Source organism: Mya arenaria, chromosome 12 (assembly GCF_026914265.1).
Source record: "Mya arenaria isolate MELC-2E11 chromosome 12, ASM2691426v1".
NCBI lineage: Eukaryota > Metazoa > Mollusca > Bivalvia > Myida > Myidae > Mya > Mya arenaria.
In genome coordinates, this window is record NC_069133.1 from 6,501,087 (window position 1) to 6,526,303 (window position 25,217).

General features: G+C 36.6%; 4 protein-coding genes across 4 annotated transcripts; 3 read left to right on the top strand and 1 right to left on the bottom strand.

The window, feature by feature from the left end:
- The first annotated feature begins 193 nt into the window (after positions 1-193).
- LOC128211064 (28S ribosomal protein S18c, mitochondrial-like) lies at positions 194-10,529 on the top strand. Its single transcript, XM_052915466.1, has 5 exons — positions 194-321; positions 5,868-6,121; positions 6,508-6,588; positions 9,166-9,292; positions 10,395-10,529. Exons 1-5 carry the CDS (start codon positions 249-251, stop codon positions 10,472-10,474), a joined length of 615 nt encoding a protein of 204 aa, XP_052771426.1. The 5' UTR covers positions 194-248; the 3' UTR covers positions 10,475-10,529.
- On the top strand, positions 1,500-5,846 carry LOC128211063 (DNA ligase 1-like). Its single transcript, XM_052915465.1, has 2 exons — positions 1,500-3,420; positions 4,058-5,846. Exons 1-2 carry the CDS (start codon positions 3,381-3,383, stop codon positions 4,687-4,689), a joined length of 672 nt encoding a protein of 223 aa, XP_052771425.1. The 5' UTR covers positions 1,500-3,380; the 3' UTR covers positions 4,690-5,846.
- A 2,298-nt stretch (positions 10,530-12,827) lies between the features above and the next one.
- LOC128212395 (ferritin light chain-like) lies at positions 12,828-18,200 on the top strand. The gene is made up of 5 exons (XM_052917834.1): positions 12,828-13,151; positions 14,410-14,510; positions 16,554-16,700; positions 17,175-17,312; positions 17,906-18,200. Exons 1-5 carry the CDS (start codon positions 12,971-12,973, stop codon positions 18,044-18,046), a joined length of 708 nt encoding a protein of 235 aa, XP_052773794.1. The 5' UTR covers positions 12,828-12,970; the 3' UTR covers positions 18,047-18,200.
- A 3,597-nt stretch (positions 18,201-21,797) lies between these two features.
- LOC128212319 (uncharacterized) lies at positions 21,798-24,207 on the bottom strand. The gene is made up of 3 exons (XM_052917714.1): positions 23,352-24,207; positions 22,967-23,139; positions 21,798-22,816 (listed from the first exon to the last, which is right to left on the bottom strand). The coding sequence occupies exons 1-3, from the start codon at positions 23,878-23,880 to the stop codon at positions 22,397-22,399; spliced, it is 1,122 nt and encodes a 373-aa protein (XP_052773674.1). The 5' UTR covers positions 23,881-24,207; the 3' UTR covers positions 21,798-22,396.
- Positions 24,208-25,217: the final 1,010 nt, after the last annotated feature.

Below are 25,217 nucleotides of genomic sequence, written 5' to 3' on the forward strand. Positions count from 1 at the left end.
ATTCAATGGCAAACAATTTAAACTAAGAACAATAAATACAACTCTAAAACACTACATTTAAATAATGATATAATTCAAAATGTTACGAACTACTTTAACTGATGTATACACACCATTCGGAACTCCTCAAAAAGTAACGAAGGGTACCAGTCTACATCCGAGGTTGTTTTTAAAAAAAATGGCCGAGGAGTTCCGAATGGCCGTACCTGAGATCTTCAGTTAATAGTGGTGTGTAACCTAAAAACAAAATGGCAGCCTCCATGGTCCACAAAGGCAAATTGACATTTTCAAAGTTGTCAGCTTTTCAGAGATTAAATTATGGTAAATATCCTGTATTTTAGAAAACAATAGATAGGAGTTTACATTTTAGATACAATTCTAGTTATTAGCAATTCATGATAACCGTCTACAAAGAAAATTACCCATATGCAATCGTGGTGGGTGGGGTATCTGTCAAGATGCAAGTTAGTCTAAAATAATAGACGTGTTATACGGGATTCTTCCAATCCCTAACGTCTAAACGGGAATGTGCAAAAAACGGGGGTGTTTTGAAAATATTGAAATTGTTTTAAGTGAAGTATTTTATGGTTGAAATTGATCATAAAGAGTTATATTCATATTTTACCATGTAAGTGAGATGTAATTTTGCACTAAACAAGCATTTAATGCATTAAAACAAGTTGTTTACCTTTCCAATAAAACGAAAGTTGACTGACACAGAAAACAATTATGCGAAGGGGAACAACTCGATACAATCGTAATAACTCGGCCTCCTCCGACAAAGCTTCGAGATAGACCTCGTTATACAATCGAAACAACTCGGCCATGGCCGAAATGTTCCAAGCGATTTAAAACTGTGCCCTGAAGCCTTGCAGGTGCCCTTCATGTATATATCGTTATGTTTTGACAGAATGAAATGAAAAAAAGCCGTCAAACTCATAAATATAAGTTGGATATTTATTTTTTGTGTACGGAACTAATATAAAATAACATTATCTGGTAATATTTCTTGTTTTTATGATATTTTATAGATTCTATATGCTTTAACCCGGAATCCTGATCGGAACAACTACCCACTTTTGATACTAAACAATTTGTACGTGAAGGATTTGCCATATCAAAAATCTAAAAAAAAATCCGCCAACGTACAATTATTTGGACTAGATGCAAGTATGTTAGTAAAAGTTGTGAAGGTAACAGTTCTTATAAAAACTAAGTTAAAATAAGCAGGTACAGATTAGGTTTAAAAAGTAAAGAGTTTTGATAACTCCCTATGGCGGGACATGTTCATTCTTGCAGACAGCCTGATTGAACTGCTCCAGGGTAGGGCCACTACGTTCGGTGGGAGGTTTTGCAATGGAAGACAGCTCTTGGGAAGAAAGAGAATTTGTAGTAGTCGGTGGTGGCAGATATTAATCTGTAAGAGGAGCTGTGATAATGCCGAGATGGTCTTGTCAGTGGGATAAGGTAGCCAGAGATAGGGATTGCTATTAGGTTATGCGTTATTTTGTACATACAGTGTTCGAAATTCGCGGTAGCCCGATGGCCCGAGGCCACCAAAGACAGCTGTGGCTACTGATTTTCCATAGAAACTAGCCCGACCGCGCTACCGTTTTTTCCTTATGTGATTTAAAAAAACAAACATGTTAATTACACAACGCGTAACGCATCATGTTTTTATACGCAAAGCCTTATTAATTAAAAATGGGTCTTTCAAGGCGACTGGAGCGACTAAGTCGCCTTGAATTCGCCGAAATTTACGATGATAAAAAGCTAATTGCTCTGCGATTCAGGGCTCAAGCCATGTGCTGAATATTTGTTTATTTAATCAATGAATATAAACACATGTCAAAATTAATTAACGCCCGAAGTGACAACTAATTATCGATCAGTTTCTAACCAGTAGCTGTGTGTAGCAGCAGTCAAACTCTATGACGTCAATAACTCTGCCCATTATGTAAATTAACAGATAACGTCGGCAGTTTTCGACAACTACGATGGCTATGAAAATCAACAATGCTAAAGTAGCAATATGAACATTGATATTTTATTTATTTCGTTTAAATATATTTTATTTATTAGCTAAAATAAATAGAAAGATAGTTAAGTTTTTAATGCGGACAGAAAATAATCATTCTACAAAAAGTAAATGCGCAAGAAACAGGTCCCAGGTGCCTGTTTACTTCCTGACAAATTCAATCAAAGTGAACGGAGAACTGTTGGACAAAGTTAACTCGTTGTCAGTGTACAGTGCAGTAAGGTTCTATTTAACAACTTTGAATTGCTTTGCCATTTATTTTAAAGAACAATTATAAGAATATTGGCAATCGGCTAAAACACGGTATTTGTCCATTTTATATTTTTTGGTTGTTATACATAGATTGAAGGAAAGTGTGTGATTTCAAACTTAATTCTTTGCAGCCAAAGCATGTAACCTAGTCCACTCCTGCTGGCCTCCAAATTTCAAGTGAAAATATCAATTTGTATTCGAGTAACAGCAAAAAACATATCCCAAAAATGGCCATTTTCAAGCGTTATGCTGTCTCATTTGATTTTTTTATATATTCAAACTGTTATATATCTATTTTGCATGATGATTTGGAAAAAATGCATTACCTCAGCTTATAGAAAATTTCAAGTGATAAATTTTGGTGGGTAAATCAAGAAAATAGACAAATTATTACAGAAAATATGACTTATTAACATAAAGTGGTGCTTTTGCCAATTTTTCCAAATCACAATAAGTATCCCTTGTTATATGCATGAAAAACATTGAAAATTCACCCATTTACAAGTGATAACTGTTTTGTAAGACTGATTTTTAATCAAACTTCCAATTTTTTGTTGCTTTGGGCATTCATGATTCACATTCTTAAAAAGAAGGAGGTTCACCTGTAAGATTTTCAGGGTTAAAAAATCTGTAGAGTCCGTAACCATGGGTTTGTATCCACATATGTATTAATGACAGAAATGTGGCATTCCACAAATAAAAACCTCTGTATGAGTATGTTTAATGGCTGAAATATTTTTGGAATATTTTGATTTTAAGTTGCATTTTTTTACATATTTAATGTTACGGACACTACAAAATCTGCCTTCAAATTTTGATTTGAAATTTCCATTGTTTTCAATAGCATATTTCCTTATATTTTTTCATGGTAAAAGCAATTTTTTTATTGTGCAATATTGCATCATCTTTTAACTATTGGAAAATACCAATAAAATGGCTGATGCAACAATATTTGTGATGAATTATTGCATCATCCAAAACAACCGCCTTTCTAAGAAATACAACAGTCCAGCTGTAATGATGGAATCAGCTAAGAAAATGGCTTATTTTGGTTAATAGTCGGTCAGATTCCAGCAAGAAGTCCTTTCAAATGGAAAACACTAAAGGTGTTGGTTCCAGTGATGCTCTAGGTATGTATTATCCTTATCTAAACAGTCCATGCTATGTTACGTAGGGTCCGTAACCAAAACCATATGTCTGTACATGATGCCCTGAATTAATGCAATTGTCCACATGAAATGCACATGTTGTGATGCTTATTTGTTGAAATTGCCATGCCCAACATATAACAAACTAAAATGGTCTTAACAGGTTGTTTAATGGAAATCCTATGACAGTATGACACACAATTTCATTTTGTGTAGCCTATTACGGAGCCGAGATGAAATATTTTTACATAAAGATTGGCGTGTATGCCAATGAATACAATCAGTGTTATAATATACAGATCACAGACACAGTGGATACTTGTTAAATGTACAGAATTGAAGCTTAAGTAATATTTGATTTGTACTTGTACTCAGGTTACAGACTCTACAAAATACGGCCACTTGTTTATAAGTCTACTGTAAGTATGTTCAAAAAACATTTTTATGAACAGAAACAATACAATTGAACCATATAGGGACATTTATACCTTTTGAGGTTTTTCTTTTCACAAAACCTGTCTTTATATGAAGATTTATATACCATATATATTAATATTCTAAGGTATACATTGAACCCAACCGTTTAAGGTTAATTAATATTCAGAATGTCTTTTTACAGAAGAGAGCCGAAAATCATCACTGCGATCCCGGAAACTTGAAAAAAATGCTGAAATGAATGCTGAAAAGAATGAAGACATAGAAAAGAAGCAAAAGGAGAAAAACAGGCTGAAAGTCAAGGCATGGAGAATGCGTCAGAAAACAGAAAACTCCACAAAATATTCTGAAATCAAAAAGAAAGACACAGAAAGAAAGAAGGAAGCTCGAATGAAAGTGAAACTCATGGCCAATTCAGATCCTGAATTAAAAGCCTCCTTAAGAAAGAAAAAAGCTAAAGAAATGAAAAGATACAGACAGAGAAAAAAGATGAAAACAACATGTTCTTCTGAAGATCCTGGTGTTAAAAAGAGTAAGAAACCGGCTCTGGAAGAAAAAAAGAAAAAAGCTGTGAAGCGAACACAAGCCTGGAGAATGCGAATTAAACTTAAGTCTCCTACAATTCCAATTGTTAACACAGTTGATGAAAATGACAGTCATGGAGAAAGCAGACAGAACAAAAGTAACTTATCCCATGCAACAGTATACAGACGAGCGCAAATGGTGAAAGGCATTCTGCCTAGGACACCAAAGAAGAAAGCCGCCATTTTATTCTTGGTGAGACACTTAGGTGGACAAATACCGTGTTTTAGCTGAATATAAACATTGGAACATTTTGTTGTAACTTCCGAAACTTGAAAGTGAAACTGAAAGTTGAAAAGGGAAACATGTCATTGCACAATTGCTGGTGGATATCGGATATGACAAGGATGCATTGAATAACAAAACTTATAGTACATGCATAATTCTTTACTTTAAATAAATGATATGTTCTGAAAATATTTCTCTCTTTTGATGATTACCTTTTTGAAAACTTTAGTTACTAACCTTTTGATGACTATACTATTATACGTTATGTCTCAGTCATCGAAATTAGACTTTTGGATCAACAAGCCCGAATTATTATACTATTGCTTGGCATCAAATTTTTGAACAAGCCCTGCTATATAAAATTCAGAATTTGACATTTTACCAGTACAGGGCTTGCGGGCTTGTGCTAATTTCGACTACTGGTGTCTATAATTTATTATTGACGCATTGTTCAGATTGGGGAACAATTATTGAAACTGTATGAGCGTGCTTAATTAGATGATCAGAACTATTGCGGAATTGTATTCAAACCTTTAAAAATGATTTCGAACGTGTAATACTTTATAGTGTTTTAAGTTTGGGCTAGTGAAATTGGGTTCGGGCTAGTAAAATTCCCTATCTGGTAGCCCCAATGGGCTAGTGGATTCCAATCCGAATTTCGTACACTGTACAGAAGAGAATGCCTGTTATCTATTCTTCTATGATCAAGCCTATGCCACTGTAAAGACTGCATCATGTCAGTGACTAATGTTGTCATATGAAACTAGGCAGTTTGTCACTAAATGCTGTACAAATTGTTGTACTTTTTTACAAAAATGATTTGATATTTTAATTTTCTATGAAATGATATCAGCATGTCTTATTAGCTACAATAATTAGCGATCAGGGATACTCTTATTATTTTGACATTTATTACGTATCCCTGTGCAGGCTGTGGTCTCGAGTCTGCCATAGTTAAAAAAAATCGTCAAAAGACTCGTTGACGGCCATTTGGGTGGATTACATGTGTAATCTGAATATTAGAAACTTCTTCAACATTATAACATGAGGAAAGTTTTTTGAAAAATATATTTCAACAAATTGTTGATCTAGTTTTCAAGTTTTTTGTAAACAAATGATAATATTAAAATAATCAAGCAACTTTTCATAAGTTTATCGTTTTATATTTGATCATCTGTTTGTAGGACCTGGTTTGATACGTTTTTTGCGGAGTGTGCGAAATCCAAACCAGGATCTCCGACCGGAACATGTGGAAGCCAACAGCCCAGAAGCAGTACAAAAGGAACCAGGACGATGGAAGAAATACACAAACCACACATTCTGGCGGAAACAGAGGGAACTGGAACGATATGCCGAGAAAGTAGACGAATTCAACGTTGAGAAACTAAACACGGTCCTCGAGCAGATGAATATCAGTACTGAAATCAAAGATGATATGGTAGGATCTGAATCTGGCATTTTCATAAATCAGAGAAATAAGGATATGGTGTCAAAGTTATAGATTGATTTTCTCATGTCTCGATGTTGACAAAGTCACAATTGAAAGTCTCCAACTTTTACCCTTTTTTTGAACGATTTTTTATGATAATCATTGAAACAACACTAATGTTACAACTCATCTGAATATTGTATTAATTTCTTAAATCTACAAGTAAGTTATTTTTATTGCTAACACTTGTGTATTAAACTTAAACTATAAATGCCTATTTCTTTGTTAACCATATTTTAAGTTACTTCCTTGATGGAGTTTTTGTACATTATAGTTCTGCTTCACAAACTGATATTTCAATCAATGCATGTTTTAAGACACAAATTTATTTCTAGCCCGTGGACATGCCAGATCCATTCCAGCCTCCAAGAAAGAAGTGTATTCTCTGTGAATATGACGTCAAACTTGATTACAAGGTAACCTTCTCCTTGGCTCTATTAAATCTGGATTTATGCCCTGGTACTCTTGTTCCCATGGAACCCTCACCTACAATGTGTCATAGTATATGAGAATGATACAACTTGATTCACTTTTTATGTAGATGATTTTTGTTTTTTGTTCTAAGGCCTAAAAAAACAAAACATTTGGTTCGGGTGACCCGTCCCTACCTATGAAATAGGCTCAGTTGGTAAACAAAATTTAAGTGTGTGTTATAATATGAAGTTTAAAACCTTTAAAGCTTGATACAGAAGATTACTTAAACACAATTCTCCACCGATGACAATAACACTCTTACTTTATTTAAGAAAAAAGAAATAAAAAAAGCCTACCTACCCTACCTGTTTTTTTTATATAATCCTAACCAAACCAATTTTTTTTTGTTTAAGTTGTTTAGGTACTGTGATGTCCTTGGATACATTGTGCAAAAACTTTGACTTTGCCTTAACTCTAAAACTGTTCAAGATATTCAAATAAAAGTTGGTACACATGTTGCCAGAGACAATACACACATGTTGCCAGAGACAATACACACATGTTGCCAGAGACAATACACACATGTTGCCAGAGACAATACACACATGTTGTTAGAGACATTACACACATGTTGCCAGAGACAATACACACATGTTGCCAGAGACATTACACACATGTTGCCAGAGACAATACACACATGTTGCCAGAGACAATACACACATGTTGCCAGAGACAATACACACATGTTGCCAGAGACAATACACACATGTTGCCAGAGACAATACACACATGTTGCCAGAGACAATACACACATGTTGCCAGAGACAATACACACATGTTGCCAGAGACAATACACACATGTTGCTGTTGCCAGAGACAATACACACATGTTGCCAGAGACAATACACCCATGTTGCCAGAGACAATACACACATGTTGCCAGAGACAATACACACATGTTGCCAGAGACAATACACACATGTTGCCAGAGACATTACACACATGTTGCCAGAGACAATACACACATGTTGCCAGAGACAATACACACATGTTGCCAGAGACAATACACACATGTTGCCAGAGACAATACACACATGTTGCCAGAGACAATACACACATGTTGCCAGAGACAATACACACATGTTGCCAGAGACATTACACACATGTTGCCAGAGACAATACACACATGTTGCCAGAGACAATACACACATGTTGCCAGAGACAATACACACATGTTGCAAGAGACAATACACACATGTTGCCAGAGACAATACACACATGTTGCCAGAGACCATACACACATGTTGCCAGAGACAATACACACATGTTGCCAGAGACAATACACACATGTTGCTGTTGCCAGAGACAATACACACATGTTGCCAGAGACAATACACACATGTTGCCAGAGACAATACACACATGTTGCCAGAGACAATACACACATGTTGCCAGAGACAATACACACATGTTGCCAGAGACATTACACACATGTTGCCAGAGACAATACACACATGTTGCCAGAGACAATACACACATGTTGCCAGAGACAATACACACATGTTGCCAGAGACAATACACACATGTTGCCAGAGACAATACACACATGTTGCCAGAGACAATACACACATGTTGCCAGAGACATTACACACATGTTGCCAGAGACAATACACACATGTTGCCAGAGACAATACACACATGTTGCCAGAGACAATACACACATGTTGCAAGAGACAATACACACATGTTGCCAGAGACAATACACACATGTTGCCAGAGACCATACACACATGTTGCCAGAGACAATACACACATGTTGCCAGAGACAATACACACATGTTGCTGTTGCCAGAGACAATACACACATGTTGCCAGAGACAATACACACATGTTGCCAGAGACAATACACACATGTTGCCAGAGACAATACACACATGTTGCCAGAGACAATACACACATGTTGCCAGAGACATTACACACATGTTGCCAGAGACAATACACACATGTTGCCAGAGACAATACACACATGTTGCCAGAGACAATACACACATGTTGCCAGAGACAATACACACATGTTGCCAGAGACAATACACACATGTTGCCAGAGACAATACACACATGTTGCCAGAGACAATACACACATGTTGCCAGAGACCATACACACATGTTGCCAGAGACAATACACACATGTTGCCAGAGACAATACACACATGTTGCCAGAGACAATACACACATGTTCATCAAGGGCCATAACTCTGGTTTTAATAGTGTTTTTTTCTTATAGCCCTTATTGACTGAAACTCAAGAGACAAAGGTTCATTTGCTCTGAGGCGCTCGTTTTTATTTTAGTTTTAGCTTGAATTCTATGGTTTTCACATTTAACATATCAAGAAACATCAGATAAAAAGTCAGATAATTAGTAAAAATATTGAACAATGAGAATGGAAAGAAAGGTAAGATATAAAGATAATTTTTCATGCACAGGGAAAGGATCCAACATCCTAGTTTGAGGGTGTATAAAAGAGCTTTAAATGATTTTTCATTCTTGTTGTAAAATGTTGACTCATTTTCATTTCCAGAACCCTCAGTTGCTCAGTCAGTTCATCTCCCCGTATACTGGGAGAATCTATGGACGTCATGTCACAGGGCTTTGTCTATTTATGCAAAGGCAATTGGCACGGGAAATCAGAATTTCGAGATTTATGGGTATGTTTGATATACATGTACTTGTATTCTTGAAGAATTTAACAAGTAATTCATTTCTTTATTAAAAATTTGTAAATATTAAAAAAAGACAGGTTGAAATAGAGTAAAGTGATTTTTGTATGCTAAATTGTGCAATACTACAGAGCTCATAAATGAAAATTTAATTTGGTTGATCACTGATCAAAATAGCATGTTCTTATTTCTATTCTTATTCATTTTTTTTAACCAAACTTTGTCCAAAGCAGAAGTCAAAAAGTACTTGAAGGAATTGATTGAAACTTGGAACATGGATAGATACCATTGTGAAGTTGTGCACCTTGCAAGAATTATAACTCCTGGGCACTTGATTGCACTCCCCTTGTTCATTTTTTATAATGCTAACTTCAACCAGACACTTACTGAAAAACTACTTGGAGATATTCAAATTCATTAAAACTTGGATCATGACATTTTAAATTTCTCAAAATAATGTTCATACTATTGTCCCCTCTTTCAATATTATCTTTCTTTAAATAAGCTCCCTTTTAAGGGGAGACATTACTTTTAGTAGGTGTGGCTTCAAAAACAACAATTCTAATTTATGATATTGTTACTTGGTAGTACATTATATATCAAATATACTAGAAGTTGGGCTGTGTGTTCAAACCACTCTGGGACCTATTTATCATTGCATCTCAATGTTGACACCTGAATTGTTTTCTTAACTTAAAAATACTTGAGTCGTAATAATATTTAGTCATCTGCAGATGCAATGAAGTTGTTTGGTCTGCGGTAGATTTTGTCGGGACAGCAGTAGGGCGGTAGAAGGGTCTAAAAAGCGGTTTTGTCTACCGCTGGTAGAGTTCACATGTCTGGTGGCCCAAGGCCATTCTTGAGAATGAGAAAAAACATTTTTCAAACCATAAATGTCATATATCATAAGTATTAAGTATGCTGCACTGGCTGGAAGATTTTTATGTAAACTATCATTATGACAGACAGTGAGGCTACATACAACAAGGTCCACTCAGAAGCACACGCACGCACGCACGCACACGCACACACACACACGCACACACACACACACACACACATTAAAGGTTAACATATTTGTATTTTTCAGGCTTCCTACCTTCCATGAACAAACCTGCCAAGTATTTAGAGGACCCAATGTTGTTCAACCCTTTTTCAAGGAAGAACTAAACCTGACTTTCACTTCACTCAATTTCTCATTTGATTAATAAAATGTTAAATCCTGTACAGATTGTTGTTTCTTGAATTCAATGGTTGAAGAAAACAGAACATTGAAGGATAAATCTAACATGCTTTTCAAACAAAATAAAAGCTGTGGGCCAGAATGCCAGAGCCAAATAATACTAATAACTGTTTGGTAAAAATATCCTATTAGGCTTTAAAATATATCCTGCATTTCTAGGTGACTAATAAAAACCACCAATAAATGTTTAATACTGCAGTTGAAGTCAGAAACAGAAACTAGATATTGTTTGGTTCACTGCTTGTTGACATCACCTGATGAACTAAGTCAGTTTGAAGATATTGTGTAAATTTTTAAGCAATAAGAAAGCCTCGACGCCCAGTGGCTTTTGATTATTAAGATTGTTTGCAGTATGTTCTATAACATGTTGTCAGACAGAATAGAACCAGTACGATATAACCGACCATGTTGTAAGATTGAACTTATAGGGTATATTAACTATGTTGTTTGAAGGAATGGATGCCTTTAGAATATAATTTACCATGTCGTAGGACGGAACGGACCCTGTAGGATATAATTTACCATGTTGTAGGACGGAACGGACCCTGTAGGGCATAACGGACCACGTTGTAAGACGGAACGGACCCTGTAGGGCATATTTGACCGCGTTGTAGGACGGAACGGACCCTGTAGGGCATATTAATTTGACCGCGTTGTAGGACGGAACGGACCCTGTAGGGCATATTAATTTGACCGCGTTGTAGGACGGAACGGACCCTGTAGGGCATATTTGACCGCGTTGTAGGACGGAACGGACCCTGTAGGGCATACTGGACCGCGTTGTAGGACGGAACGGACCCTGTAGGCCATACTGGACCGCGTTGTAGGACGGAACGGACCCTGTAGGGCATATTTGACCGCGTTGTAGGACGGAACGGACCCTGTAGGGCATAATGGACCACGTTGTAGGACGGATTAGACCCTGTAGGGCATAATGGACCGCGTTGTAGGATGGAACAGACCTGTAGGACATAATGGACATTATTGTAGGATGAATTAGACCCTGTACGATATATTGGACCATGTTGTGAGATTGAATGGGTGTTGTAATGTATAATTTACCATGTTGTATGGACCCTGTAGGATGGAATTGGAAGATGTTTGGAGTTGGAATGGAACCTGTTGGACATAATGGATGACGGAATTGACCCTGTAGTATATACTTAACCATGCTGTTAAATGAATTGAAACCTTTTAGGATATAATGGATCATTATGGGCAGAGCAAACCATGTTGTATGGGAAAATATACTTCGTTGTAAGACAGAACATAATGTGTTGTAAGACGAACTGGTTTATGTTTAAGACCAGACAGCCTCTGATGTATGGTAGAACGAAGTCTTTTAAATACGGATATATGGTACTGTGTTTGAACATAGCTCACGATATATATATACGGACAGGACGAACAATATCGTACATAAAAAAACACCGCATTGTACGACAGAAAAGACTGCCATAGGGAAGCAATTACCGCTTTTCAGGACATTGTTGACTTTATCGTGTAATGTAACTTGTTTAAGGCATAATTGACCGTGTTGCCGGGCAAAACGGACTGTAATTTCGGACAACAGTTCTTTTAGGACAGAACGAACCCTGTGTGGCACAGTGGAACGAACATGATGGACTGTATAGGATATGAGATATTATTTTATATAATAGAACATAACTTAATTGCAGGACTGATATCACCGCTTAGGACGGAACTGAATATAACACACTGATTGAACAAAATGACTTTGAAACAAAATGACATAAAAGGCACTTGAATTGGGCCTAGTGCCCATTCAAAACAAAGAGTGCGAGTTGTCTCGCTTACACTCACTACACTTGTCCATATACGTATTGCCCCTTTCAAATTGTCTAGTCGTTTTAAGGAGTATCAATCGCTATTGACACTTTATCACGATGGAAGTCAAATGTAAGATATATTTTAACAAAGTATAAAATGAATATATAAACAGAGTATTGAAGAATTGTGTTAAATTTGCAATTTTTCAGACCAATTGCCACAACTTCGTCAATTGAGGATTTATATCAATTTTGAGGTAAATATGAGCGTGTTTTGTCACTTAAACGCCTGTAGCCCACTCAAGCCTGTTTCGGGTCGGTGGAGGCGGGGTCAATATTAAAGGATTTTGCTCGACATTTGTCCTGTTTTTTTGTTTTTCATTTTGACGACAATGATTATATGTGACTATCAGTGATGAACTATCTACACACACACCCCATATATGATACACTGCCCGTTGATACTGAACTCTTACCTAATATATCGTCAATACATTATTATCAATTGAACTTATGATAAATTTAATGTCCTAAATATAGAACATACCTTATACAAACATTGGATGACCCAACATAGTACATGAGCGAAAACGCGAAATCAACTAATCTTTTTACGCTATTTCGCGATCCAACATGGCGGAAGAACGCAATGGAACATTTTCGTTACTCGTGCTCGTGGTGGTAGTGGCGGCGGCCGTCCTGTGGATACCGGATGTTCCGGGAGTGCACTCACAAAGTGCTACCGAAGATTCGAAGCTGAACATTCGTGCGCGCGCAATACGGAAGTACAAAACTAAGGATGACGAGAGATATGGTATGAGATTTAAAATGCAAATAGCTTTAATATACTGTTATGTTATTTACTTGTGTATAACACGCTTTACAATCCACTGTAAGCCAGATTATATGATAAATGTAGTTCAAACATATATGTACTTATTTAAAGCTGCACTCTCACAGATAGAACGTTTTGACAACTTTTTTTATTTTTTGTCTTGGAACGAGCCAATTTTTACGAAAATCTATGGAAACCAGTCATATAAAGACTGCTGACAAAAAATAGATCGCTGATATTTATATTTAAGTTCAAAAAATCATGTTTAATGCATTTTTCTTCAACCGTTAGTAATGGTTTAAGCCATAATACATTCATTTTCGAACGGAAATATGCAAATCTGCGCTCTGATCTTTTGTCAGTAATCCTTTTCATTGGTTTGCAGATATTAACGCAAAAATTTGCTCCACCCAAGACAAAAAATAAAAAAGTTGTAAAAACGGTAAATCTATGAGAGTGCAGCTTTAAAAACATCATATGTATCACGAGTGTATGGTCTTATGTTGTGGGGGGAACAAGAGTATCCGGTGAGAAGATCCATTTTTTTTACCAAAAAATTCACCTTCGCCGAGAAGGTAAATATTGATATAGAAAAGTTGTAAATTGTCGCAATCCAAATCCACCTCAGTGTCCTGGTTGAATGTATTGTAGTGGCAGGTAATCTACCCTAATAGTCTGTCTAAGATGACTGCATTTGCGATGATATCATGTTTTAAAAAGAATGATCTGTTACCAGGGAAACTGCATAACATCTTTCAGTTCCATTTATAGCTGGTCTGTTAGTCCAATATTTGTCACAGCTCTGTTGGCGACGTAGTCGTGCAGAAACTTCATATATTGGGGATAACTCAAAGCCAATCTATTTTATTGATATGAAACGTATTAAATAGTTCGCATTTGAATCAAGACCCATCATTCTGGTTAAATTTATAGCGGGGTATGTCCCTAAGCCAACTCCAAAATAAGAACAAGCGTTGTCACCTGCTTCTGGGTCACGTATTTAGATCTAGGGTTTCGCTTCTGGGACACGTATTTTGTTCTAGGGTTTCGCTTCTGTGCCACGTATTTAGTTCTAGGTTTTGGCATCTGGGCTACTAGGCATCAAGGGTTTCGCTTTGTGTACACTACTTCCACCAATAGTTAAATACTAATTTGTGTCTAATTTGTTGTTTTCGCGACATTTATGAAAGTAGCCAGCGTACATTATAATTATTTCCATGTTGACACCATATTTCAGTTTCTCCTGTCAAGTTTAACTGGGACGACACAGTTAACAGAATCATCTCCAAGACCCTGGTGACAAGCCACCTCAGTGCCAGCTACCAGTACCTTTATATGGTAAGTGAATGCTAGATTTATTTTACGGCACTATTGGGCTGTTGATAGCCCCCTCGCGGATGGGAGGCTCTGTAGCATGGGTAAGACCTATCCGGTTCTGTATCGTGAATCAGTGCATACTACTAGCTGATAGCGCCCCAACCCTCCCGGAGAACCGCGTTGCTCATTAAAGCAGCGGTCAACACCTACACAACCTGTATATTCAAATGCGCTTACCCTTTAGATAAATCTGCTATGAAATGTTTAAGGCAGAGAAATGTGTTCTGTGTAAATATTTTAACATTTCATAATTCTCAACAAAAATGTTAAAGTCATAAAGAAGTTGTTGAGGTTGTTTAAATATGACAATATATCAAGTAACTCAACTAAGTGGAGCTAATTTAAAGTGTTGTCCAGGGCTCGTTCAACTTGGCGCGAACATTCGCAAGCGATATGTGACGGGAAACATTTTTTGTATCACAATATAGACTTTATGTTCAATTACTTTCTCTTGAGAAAATGATCTCAGTTAATGTACGCGGTTAGGTTTACATATATATATATATATATATATATATATATATATATATATATATATATATATATATATATATATATATATATATATATATATATATATATATATATATATGTAATTTAAATTAACATTCTTAAAGTCTTGTCCATATGCATATATCATTTCAAACATAATAATTTGAACTAATGCGGGCCTTTATGTAAGTTTCTTTTACATGACAGATGCCTACAATTTGTCATTTTGTTATAGTTAATTTTTGTATTGGGTATATTTATTGACCAGGAGGGGGGGGGGGATTACGAAAGAAGGACGTTTCAGTTACTTTCGAGCCACTTGCAAGCTATTGATATTAATATGCAGTGGCGAACCCAGGAAGCGACGTTAGAGTCGGCGTAACTTTTAGGCGCAACGTTTTTGACATGCGACCCTCTCATAACCGAAATTTATATGGTTAAATATGTTGGCAGTGTTGTTTGGGAGTCCCCCCCCCCATAAAAAAAATGATAATAATAATAATAAAATAAATAATAATAGTAATAAAAGATAATATAATAATAATAGAATTTTAAGATTTTTAGTCAGTAATGGTCCATTTTGAGTGGTATTCATTTTTTTTCTTCGATATTGACATTAAAAGTAAACTTGGACGAATGTTAGAGGTTCCCCCTGAATCCGCTAGTAATATGTACGAGTGCACTCTGGAAAGTTCACAAACCATGGTTCTTATACGTGCATGTGATGTTCAACTTTAAGCTATGCAATAGATTATCAAACAATTACACAATCCTAACTTTTCTTTATCGGTCAAATTGCACACCAATCTATTTGTTACAATTAAAAGTGATTACTTTTCTGCAGAGACTCTAAGCCCAGCAAGCTACTGACTGCTTTTAAAGGGTCACTCCTAGATACTTTTACAGTTGTTTTACATCTTATTCACATATCAATGAAAAAATAAACGCTACATATATAAATTATTAAAACTTCATTTGGTCTAAGAGTACAACTTATAATCATTAAGAATTTCATCTTTCCGGCGACACTTACTCCGCCCATTCGTAATCATCAAGATAGTACTTCATATCATCTTCCTACTACTTCAAAATGTCAAGTTTTTAAACCAATTAGCAAATTCAAGAGGTCTCGACATGTTCAAACTGGGAGACTTGTTCAGAAGCTTAAGACCGAAAAATTCCAGGTTATAAAATCGCCTCTCGCCAGCTCAATTACCGATCGGTGGAGCAAAGAAAATTAGACGTCGACACTTCTGTGTTACCAATGGTTATGAATTCCACCACAATAACTTATGTTTGTATATGACATAAAACACTCCACGATTATAAATCATCTCTGTAATGGATAAGGTTCCCAACTACTGACTTAGATGACCCGGACTCATTTTCTGCATTTGTTTTCTCTTTTTCATTATATAATTATGTTTTAAGCTAGTAGCCCTTTAGTTGTATGCCAATATTACTTATTGTTTTGAATTCTTTGTTAAAATGTAAGGTTTACAAATATTTCAGGCAAATTATTTTGACCGCAGCGATGTGGCGCTTCCGGGATTTTCCAGCTACTTTCGGAAGGCCTCGGACCGAGAAATGAAGAACGCTAATTCGCTTCTTACGTACGTCAACAAGCGGGGAGGATACCATGAATTCAGGGATATTGAGGTAAGATGAATTTCTGTTTTGAAATCATAATATCTCTGTGACAACTCAAAGAAATTACAACGGTTTCATTGCTTTAACCAATGCCATTCTCATGATAGCCATGATGTACTGTTATTCCATTTTGAATTAACAGACAACATTTTAACAAAAAATAAAACCTTAGGCAATCGAAAGATTAAACTCTGATTCGTTTTGTGTGTGCTCCTCCCGTAATCCCCGGCCCCTTTTCAATCGGCCGACGTGTGTCACCTTGGATCTTTACAATTTCATGTATACCGTGTTCTTGTCTAGATAAATGTATATACAGCATCAATGTTTTTTTATCATCCTCTAAAATAGCTTTACACTCGTGGATGAAGAGGGCTTGGTAAAGGAGTCCCTGAACATGGCCGTGCGAATTTAAACCTACACGAGCGAATGTCCGCACTCGCCATGGAAACCAAAAACCTAATGAACACCCGTTTTATTTTTCAGCATCCTGAAATCTTCACATTTGTGGAAGAGGAGGACTTAGTTAGGGAATCCCTGGGCCACGCCCTAAGGATCGAGAACGACCTTTATTATCGCAACGAGAAGATGCACACCCGGGCTAGGAAAATAAACGACCCACACGTGAGTATATGTGGGGTGTGGTAGGGTTGAATCCAAAGGTGCTCGTCACATTGCCTGGATACAATAATACATTTTTTTATTATTTTTTTTAATATTTTTTTATATTATTTATTTTGGTCAAAATAGTGATTATATGTCATTTAAAAAATTATTCCACAATTTTTCATGAAAGAAAATTAGTATAATATATAAATAAATTATTTATTTATATATTATACTAATTTTCTTTCATGAAAAATTGTGGAATAATTTTTTAAATGACATGTATTCACTATCTTGACCGAAATAAATAAATAATTATAATAAAAAAAAAAAATAAAAAAATAAAAAATATTAGATAAGTATGTATTACTGTATCCAGGCAATGTGACGAGCACCTGTGGTTGAATCTCATCTCTTTCAAAAACAATGATTATGAGATTATTATCTAAGTGAATACCGTCAACAGTGTCTGACATCTGTTTTGGTAAAACAGATAAAAGGTTATACTAGTGTTGTGTGTAACACAGTTTTTTTTTAAACCACAACGTCATGTTTCCCTAATGGTTGTTCGCCATGTCACGTCATAACCTATACTACTCGTTTCTCTTCAGTTGACCCACTTCATAGAAGACAACTTCCTGGACCAGAAGGTTAACGTCATCAAGGAGCTGAAGGACCACCTGGGACGCCTGTCGTATATGGCCACTTCCAATTACGGACTGGCCGTCTACCTGTACGATAGGGACATGTGATTACCTCGGTTAGGAGTTGAAAGGGGTGTGCATTATCGCTTGTTTTTTAATGACTGTCAGGATTTCTAAATGCATACAATGAGAGACAAGAATTTGGAAAGTTTAAAATCGATGTTTTTTATTAGAACGAGTCTGTGTTATCTGATTAAAAAGAATTTTTTTTTTCCTTTTTTGTTAATATAACTTCTGTTGCAAAACGTGTTTTCAAAATGTGTAATAAAGGTTTCATTAAAGTGCTACTTGACTTCCTGATACATTTTCATTTAACGAAATTGATATTGTCAGTGAGTTTAAAGATGATTTCCATGAAATATTCATGTCCCTGTTGTTCAAATGACCTCATGTTATGCCCCTATACTTTAAATGGCGTCATGTTATGCCCATGTAGTTTAAATGGCGTCATGTTATGTCCCTGTAGTTTAAATGGCGTCATGTTATGTCCCTATACTATAAATTGCGTCATGTTATGTCCCTGTAGTTTAAATGGCGTCATGTTATGTCCCTGTAGTTTAAATGGCGTCATGTTATGTCCCTGTGGTTTGAATGGCGTCATGTTATGTCCATGTAGTTAAAACGGCTTCATGTTATGTCCCTGTAGTTAAAATGGCGTCATGTTATTTCCCTGTAGTTAAAATGGCTTCATGTTATGTCACTGTAGTTTAAATGACATCATGAAATGTCCCTGTAATTAAAACGGCTTCATGTTATGTCCCTGTAGTTTAAACAGGCTTCATGTTATGTCACTGTTGTTTAAATGGCTTCATGTTATGTCACTGTAGTTTAAATGGCTTCATGTTATTTTCCGGTACTTTAAATGGCTTCATGGTATGCCCTTGTTTTTAAAATGGCTTCATTTTATGTCCCTGTATGTTAAAAGATTTCATGTTATGGTCCTGTATTTTAAAAGGCGTGACGTTATATCCCTGTAGTTTAAATGGCGTCATGCTATGTCCCTGTAGTTAAAACGGCTTCATGTTATTTCCCTCTAGTTAAAACGGCTTCATGTTATGTCACTGTAGTTTAAATGATGTCATGTTATTCCCCTGTAGTTTAAATAGCGTCATGTTATGTCCCTGTAGTTTAAATGGCGTCATGTTATGTCCCTGTAGTTTTAATGGCGGCATGTTATGTCCCTGTAGTTTAAATGGCGTCATGTTATGTCCCTGTAGTTTAAATGGCGTCATATTTGTCTCTGTAGTTTAAATGGCGCCATGTTATGTCCCTGTAGTTAAAACGGCTTCATGTTATGTCCCTGTAGTTAAAATGGCGTCATGTTATGTCCCTGTAGTTAAAACGGCTTCATGTTATGTCACTGTAGTTTAAATGGCTTCATGTTATGTCCCTGTAGTTAAAACGGCTTCATGTTATGTCCCTGTAGTTAAAATGGCTTCATTTTATGTCACTGTAGTTTAAATGACGTCATGTTATGTACCTGTAATTAAAACGAATTGATGTTATGTCACTGTTGTTTAAATGGCTTCATGTTATGTTCCTGTAGTTTAAATAGCTTCATACTATGTTCCGGTACTTTAAATGGCTTCATATTATGCCCCTGTAGTTAAAATAGCTTCATGTTATGTCCCTGTATTTTAAATGATTTCATGTTATGGTCCTGTACTTAAAATGGCGTCACGTTATATCCCTGTAGTTTAAATGGCGTCATGTTATGTCCTGTAGTTAAAATGGCTTCATGTTATGTCCCTGTAGTTTAAATGGCGTAATGTTATGTCCCTGTAGTTAAAATGGATTCATGTTATGTCACTGTAGTTTAAATGACATCATGTTATGTCCCTGTTGTTAAAACGGCTTCATGTTATGTCCCTGTAGTTAAAATGGCTTCATGTTATGTCCCTGTAGTTTAAATAGCGTCATGTTATGTCCCTGTAGTTAAAACGGCTTCATGTTATGTCCCTGTAGTTAAAATGGCTTCATGTTATTTCCCTGTAGTTTAAATGGCGTCATGTTAATTCACTGTAGTTTAAATGGCTTCATGTTATGTCCCTGTAGTTGTAATTGCGTCATGTTATGTCCCTGTAGTTTAAATGGCGTCATGTTATGTCCCTGTAGTTAAAACGTCTTCATATTATGTCCCTGTAATTAAAATGGCGTCATGTTATGTCCCTGTAGTTAAAATGGCTTCATGTTTTGTCACTGTTGTTTAAATGACATCATGTCCCTGTAGTTAAAACGGCTTCATGTTATGTCCCTGTAGTTAAAACGGCTTTATGTTATGTCCCTGTAGTTAAAACGGCTTCATGTTATGTCCCTGTAGTTAAAACGGCTTCATGTTATGTCCCTGTAGTTTAAATGGCGTCATGTTATGTCCCTGTAGTTAAAATGGATTCATGTTATGTCACTGTAGTTTAAATGACATCATGTTATGTCCCTGTAGTTAAAATGGCTTCATTTTATGTCACTGTAGTTTAAATGACATCATGTTATGTCCCTGTTGTTAAAACGGCTTCATGTTATATCCCTGTAGTTTAAATGGCTTCATGTTATGTCCCTGTAGTTTAAATGGCGTCATGTTATGTCCCTGTAGTTAAAACGGCTTCATGTTATGTCCCTCTAGTTAAAACGGCTTCATGTTATGTCCCTGTAGTTTAAATGGCGTCATGTTATGTCACTGTAGTTTAAATGGCTTCATGTTATGTCCCTGTAGTTTTAATGGCGTCATGTTATGTCCCTGTAGTATAAATGGCGTCATGTTATGTCCCTGTAGTTAAAACGTCTTCATATTATGTCCCTGTAATTAAAATGGCGTCATGTTATGTCCCTGTAGTTAAAATGACTTCATGTTTTGTCACTGTTGTTTAAATGACATCATGTTATGTCCCTGTAGTTAAAACGGCTTCATGTTATGTCCCTGTAGTTAAAACGGCTTTATGTTATGTCCCTGTAGTTAAAACGGCTTCATGTTATGTCCCTGTAGTTAAAACGGCTTCATGTTATGCCCCTGTAGTTAAAACGGCTTCATGTTATGTTGCTGTAGTTAAAACGGCTTTATGTTATGTCCCTGTAGTTAAAACGGCTTTATGTTATGTCCCTGTAGTTAAAACGGCTTCATGTTATGTTGCTGTAGTTAGAACGGCTTCATGTTATGTCCCTGTAGTTTAAACGGCTGTCTGTTATGCCCCTTTAATTTAAATGGCTGTATGTTATGCCCCTGTAATTTAAACGGCTGTATGTTATGTCCATGAGCATCTGTAGTAAATTCCTTTATGCTTTCACTCCCATTTAGAATAATTATAATTAATAATTTAACAACAACTTTTCCTCCTTTTAAAAGTATTATAGATGTCACATACATTTACACAGTACAAAGTTTGGTACAATAACAATAAAAGCTACACAATCAAAGCACCTACAGGTCCGTAATCGACGAATGGTTATCGAAAAATGGTAAAAAGTGATATTTGTTCTGCCAGTCTTAAAAGTCTCCTGAACACAATTAAAATGTTATTATGAGAACAATGCACACGCAAGACATTTTTTCCAGATATTTGAACATGCCTTAAACAAAACGGATCTCCGAAATAAAAAAAAGAATTTAATCATTAGATATACTCGGCAAAAAGTGTTACATGCTATAATACTGGCCATTTTTGTAAAGTGAAAAATGCGATTTGGTATTTTAAATTAAGTTTTGGAAGTAATTCATTGTTTGAAAAAACAACAACAACAGTAAATCATGCGGATGTTTTTGTCTGGAGTCGGGGGGGGGGGGGGGGGGCGGGGGGGGGGCGCAGATACCGCCCTTGCTGCATCAGCTCCGGTACCTCATATGTAAAAGAAGTTATTGTCCTTAATCACATAGGGGTAGGAGATGAAAGGTCCTCTGACTATCATTGAAATCAAATGAAGTTCTGAAATAGTCCAGAAACTAATCATGAAATACATATGCACATTGATACATCCGTAAAGAATACCAACACAATCATATAAGTGTAATAAATTCAACTACTCTAGTCGTCCTTGTTGGACTTTGTCTCGGATCTAACTGATTAAAACGGACGAGCGAAGGCATCCGATTGCTCTCCTCCCTTTTATGATTTACATGTAAAACATTATCCAACATGTACTGTGATCACTACACCGACAACTGCTCGTTGTAAAAGACGAAGGTCACAAAAAAGATGTGGTTGGTCACCGATCTCTTCAGCACAGATATTTACAAAACTACAAACTTATACTTTAATACCTGGCCATCTGCAACGAGTTGACAAATGAAAATATGGATTGAGTTGTACATATAGTCCGATCGTTGGCACTAACATACCGAACTAAGAAGTTAAACTTGATCGAGTCCTGGCACCGGGCGTATGCGCCGGTACGATCAGATAAGAATCGTTAATATTCCGTGAGTTCAGTTATACTACTGTTAACTGTGGGTATGTAGAGCGTAGTCTGTGGCACTAGACGCTTGCCGCCATTTGAGACGGGCCGGTGCTGCCCACGAGGCACACGTGATGCTTGAAGCGGCGTGTTTGTCGGCACACGAGACGTGGCAGACTGGAGAAGAGCGATCCGGGCGTTTTCGATATCGTAGCTGTCCGGTGACGCTGTTTTGGGAGCAGTCCGTTTACGCGACTTTCGACGGGATAGCACGGAAACCGGTTCCGTGTATATTATGGTACTCTGTTTCTGAATCCACTCGTTCGTCCAAGGGGAGACGCGGCGACTGAGCTCCCGTGCCGCTTCCAGCTGCTTGTGTTCCGCCACCGTCCGTCCGCCCTTCCACGTCTGGCGTATCATCGTCAGGTACTTTTCCTGAAATAATGAGTCGATATTTTACGAATAAAGAAATCTTAGAAGGCTTAGAAAGGGCGGGAAAACTGTTGGGTAAGGAAGAATGGAAGAACAACTTGGGGGAATGGGAAGAAGACTGGTTAAAGGAACATCCTGCCTTTTTTCACGCACCTGATTTGTTGGTTCCCGACTTTTATACGCGATGACGTCATCAGGTTGTACGTCATGACTGTTGTCCGGTTTAACAATAGAGACAGGAGTGACGGCGTAACTCCAGGAGCGGGGCGACTGCTCGGCCTCCCGGCGGTGCATCAGGTTTAGATACTCCTTCCGGTCCCGGGAAACTTGAGATATAGGTTTCAAAATAGTTTTATACCGGTATTTTCATTCAAAATCATGCGCCAGTTTTTAAATATTTATAATAAATGCAAAGCCCATTTGAGAAGCTTTTTTGAAATGCAAAATCTCTCGAATGGAAGATGTTCAACGAAAAAAGACTGGATTTGCGGCAATAGATTTAGTATGATAGGTGCTACTTTAAAATTCTGCAACGTACTTTGCCTGTCGATCGTTGATGGCGTTGTACATGTACTGTGCTTTGTATGGATCAGCTTGCCCCACTGAGGATACGACTCAGCCACCGAAGACTGTGGTGTCATCCCGTGGCCTTCAAGTTTGAATGAGCCGTTCAGAGTTCCCCGCTGATTCCATGGGGTTGCGGCTCCCCTGGAAGTCCCGTCCTTCATCGCCCTCGAATCACTGTATAACATCAGAGAACCGCATCGAGTAAGATAAGTCTTCGGAAGGTTCACTTCAATGGTCCGGGGCGTGTGAGCGGTCTTTGTAACGTTAGTTCCGGAGCCAGTATCAGTATATTTTGTAACGGTGTACATATCTCTTGACGGTCGCGCGCGCAGGGTAGCAAGGGTGGTAAAGTCTTCCAGATCAAGGTGTAGCTCAAGACGTTCAGTTACCTTGTTCCGGTTGAGGCGCGCAGAGCCGACCATCATTGGGGAGCTCCTAGAAGCTGTATCCGGTCGCTCATAGTCCGCGTCCAACGTGTTGCAGGTTTTCCGGTCGTCCATTATTGATCAAGGAGTTTTAAATCTTTATTTTTTCTTTATTTTTTCAAAAGTTGTCATAGTCAACTACGACTAAGTAAATGTCATACATTTTTGAAGCCAAAAACAATGATAATCGATGTCTCTTTTAGTCAATAATTAAAAACTAACAAACAAAAAACATGATATTAACAGCTTCATAGCATTATTTCAACAAGTTTATACTTAAATATTCGTCCATAAAATAATATTTCCTTTATTTCGAGTTTCTTCACAAAAAAAAAATCATTTAGGACAAAAGAGCATATAAAAAGTCAAATATTTGTACATGCTGTATATTCAATTCATGATCAAAATATCACAACACCATAAACTGAAAAGAACTGATATATATAATAACAGGTCGTTCTCAATACAGTGTTTATAAACCTTACAAAAGTGTTTCAAAGTGACTGACATCTTACCTCACTTTCAGACAAAAAGTGAAAAACAAAACTGTAATTACTGGACGGGTTTTAAATAATTATAACATTGTGGTTCGTAATTAAAACCAATTAACATAATTATTATTTTCAATATGCCATTATGCTCACTGGTTTAACGTCATTTGGACAGTATTCTTATTTCTGGGTCCTCCATAAATGATATCGTAAGTTTGCATACGAATAGTCTTAATGACTGATTTTCAATGAATGGCAAGATAAGAAGGGGGATAAAGCCTAGGTTGATTAAGAAAGAAATAGGAAAATAAGGGGGGGGGTGTAGTAGATAGGTGAAAAAAAATTATTCCGGTACATTACTAATTATTATATAGTGTTTCACGAACGTAATACTTTCCGAATGGTCATACCTTTTAGTAACATATTTTTATACCAAAACAGTTGTCGATGTAAGTCATAGCCAAGAGAATCGCCTGTTTTTAGTATGTGACCACTGACTCATGAAACACGTGTAATCATTCCAATGATCGGCAGTATCTTATTGACATATTTATGACATTAATTTATCAAAGCGCAGATGAACTTTCATCACTTGAACTCTATATAAATCTTGTATAATACGGGCAAGTTTATCAAATTTGGATAGCTGAAGTATTTCAAGGAATCAAAGCACTGAAAATGCTGAAAGATTGTGAACACGTATTCAGTAGAGACGGGTAGTGTTGGAATGAAACGTTCCATTGAGTATCGTGATACAGTATTGAAAACAAACTAGTAATTTATTTGTAAAAATGAGTGTCTATTTTCATGATATTTTTTTTCTCTTTGCCACATGATTCAATTTTAACAACGGATAGCAATTATCAAAGTTATTTGTCTTCGACTTACTTTTTTTGCACTGCAGTTTCGAAAAATAATACA

Bases quoted from the DNA above. Each gene is read 5' to 3' on its own strand.
- LOC128211064 (XM_052915466.1), top strand. From the start codon at position 249: ATGGCAGCCTCCATGGTCCACAAAGGCAAATTGACATTTTCAAAGTTG. The intron at 322-5,867 runs GTAAATATCCTG...ATCTGTTTGTAG, and splicing joins TTTTCAGAGATTAAATTATG to GACCTGGTTTGATACGTTTT. The intron at 6,122-6,507 runs GTAGGATCTGAA...ATTTATTTCTAG, and splicing joins CTGAAATCAAAGATGATATG to CCCGTGGACATGCCAGATCC.
- LOC128211063 (XM_052915465.1), top strand. From the start codon at position 3,381: ATGGAAAACACTAAAGGTGTTGGTTCCAGTGATGCTCTAG. The intron at 3,421-4,057 runs GTATGTATTATC...GTCTTTTTACAG, and splicing joins TGGTTCCAGTGATGCTCTAG to AAGAGAGCCGAAAATCATCA.
- LOC128212395 (XM_052917834.1), top strand. From the start codon at position 12,971: ATGGCGGAAGAACGCAATGGAACATTTTCGTTACTCGTGCTCGTGGTG. The intron at 13,152-14,409 runs GTATGAGATTTA...ACCATATTTCAG, and splicing joins TAAGGATGACGAGAGATATG to TTTCTCCTGTCAAGTTTAAC. The intron at 17,313-17,905 runs GTGAGTATATGT...GTTTCTCTTCAG, and splicing joins GGAAAATAAACGACCCACAC to TTGACCCACTTCATAGAAGA.
- LOC128212319 (XM_052917714.1), bottom strand. From the start codon at position 23,880: ATGGACGACCGGAAAACCTGCAACACGTTGGACGCGGACTATGAGCGA. The intron at 23,140-23,351 runs GTACGTTGCAGA...CTATATCTCAAG, and splicing joins ATCAACGATCGACAGGCAAA to TTTCCCGGGACCGGAAGGAG. The intron at 22,817-22,966 runs GTGCGTGAAAAA...TCATTATTTCAG, and splicing joins GTCGGGAACCAACAAATCAG to GAAAAGTACCTGACGATGAT.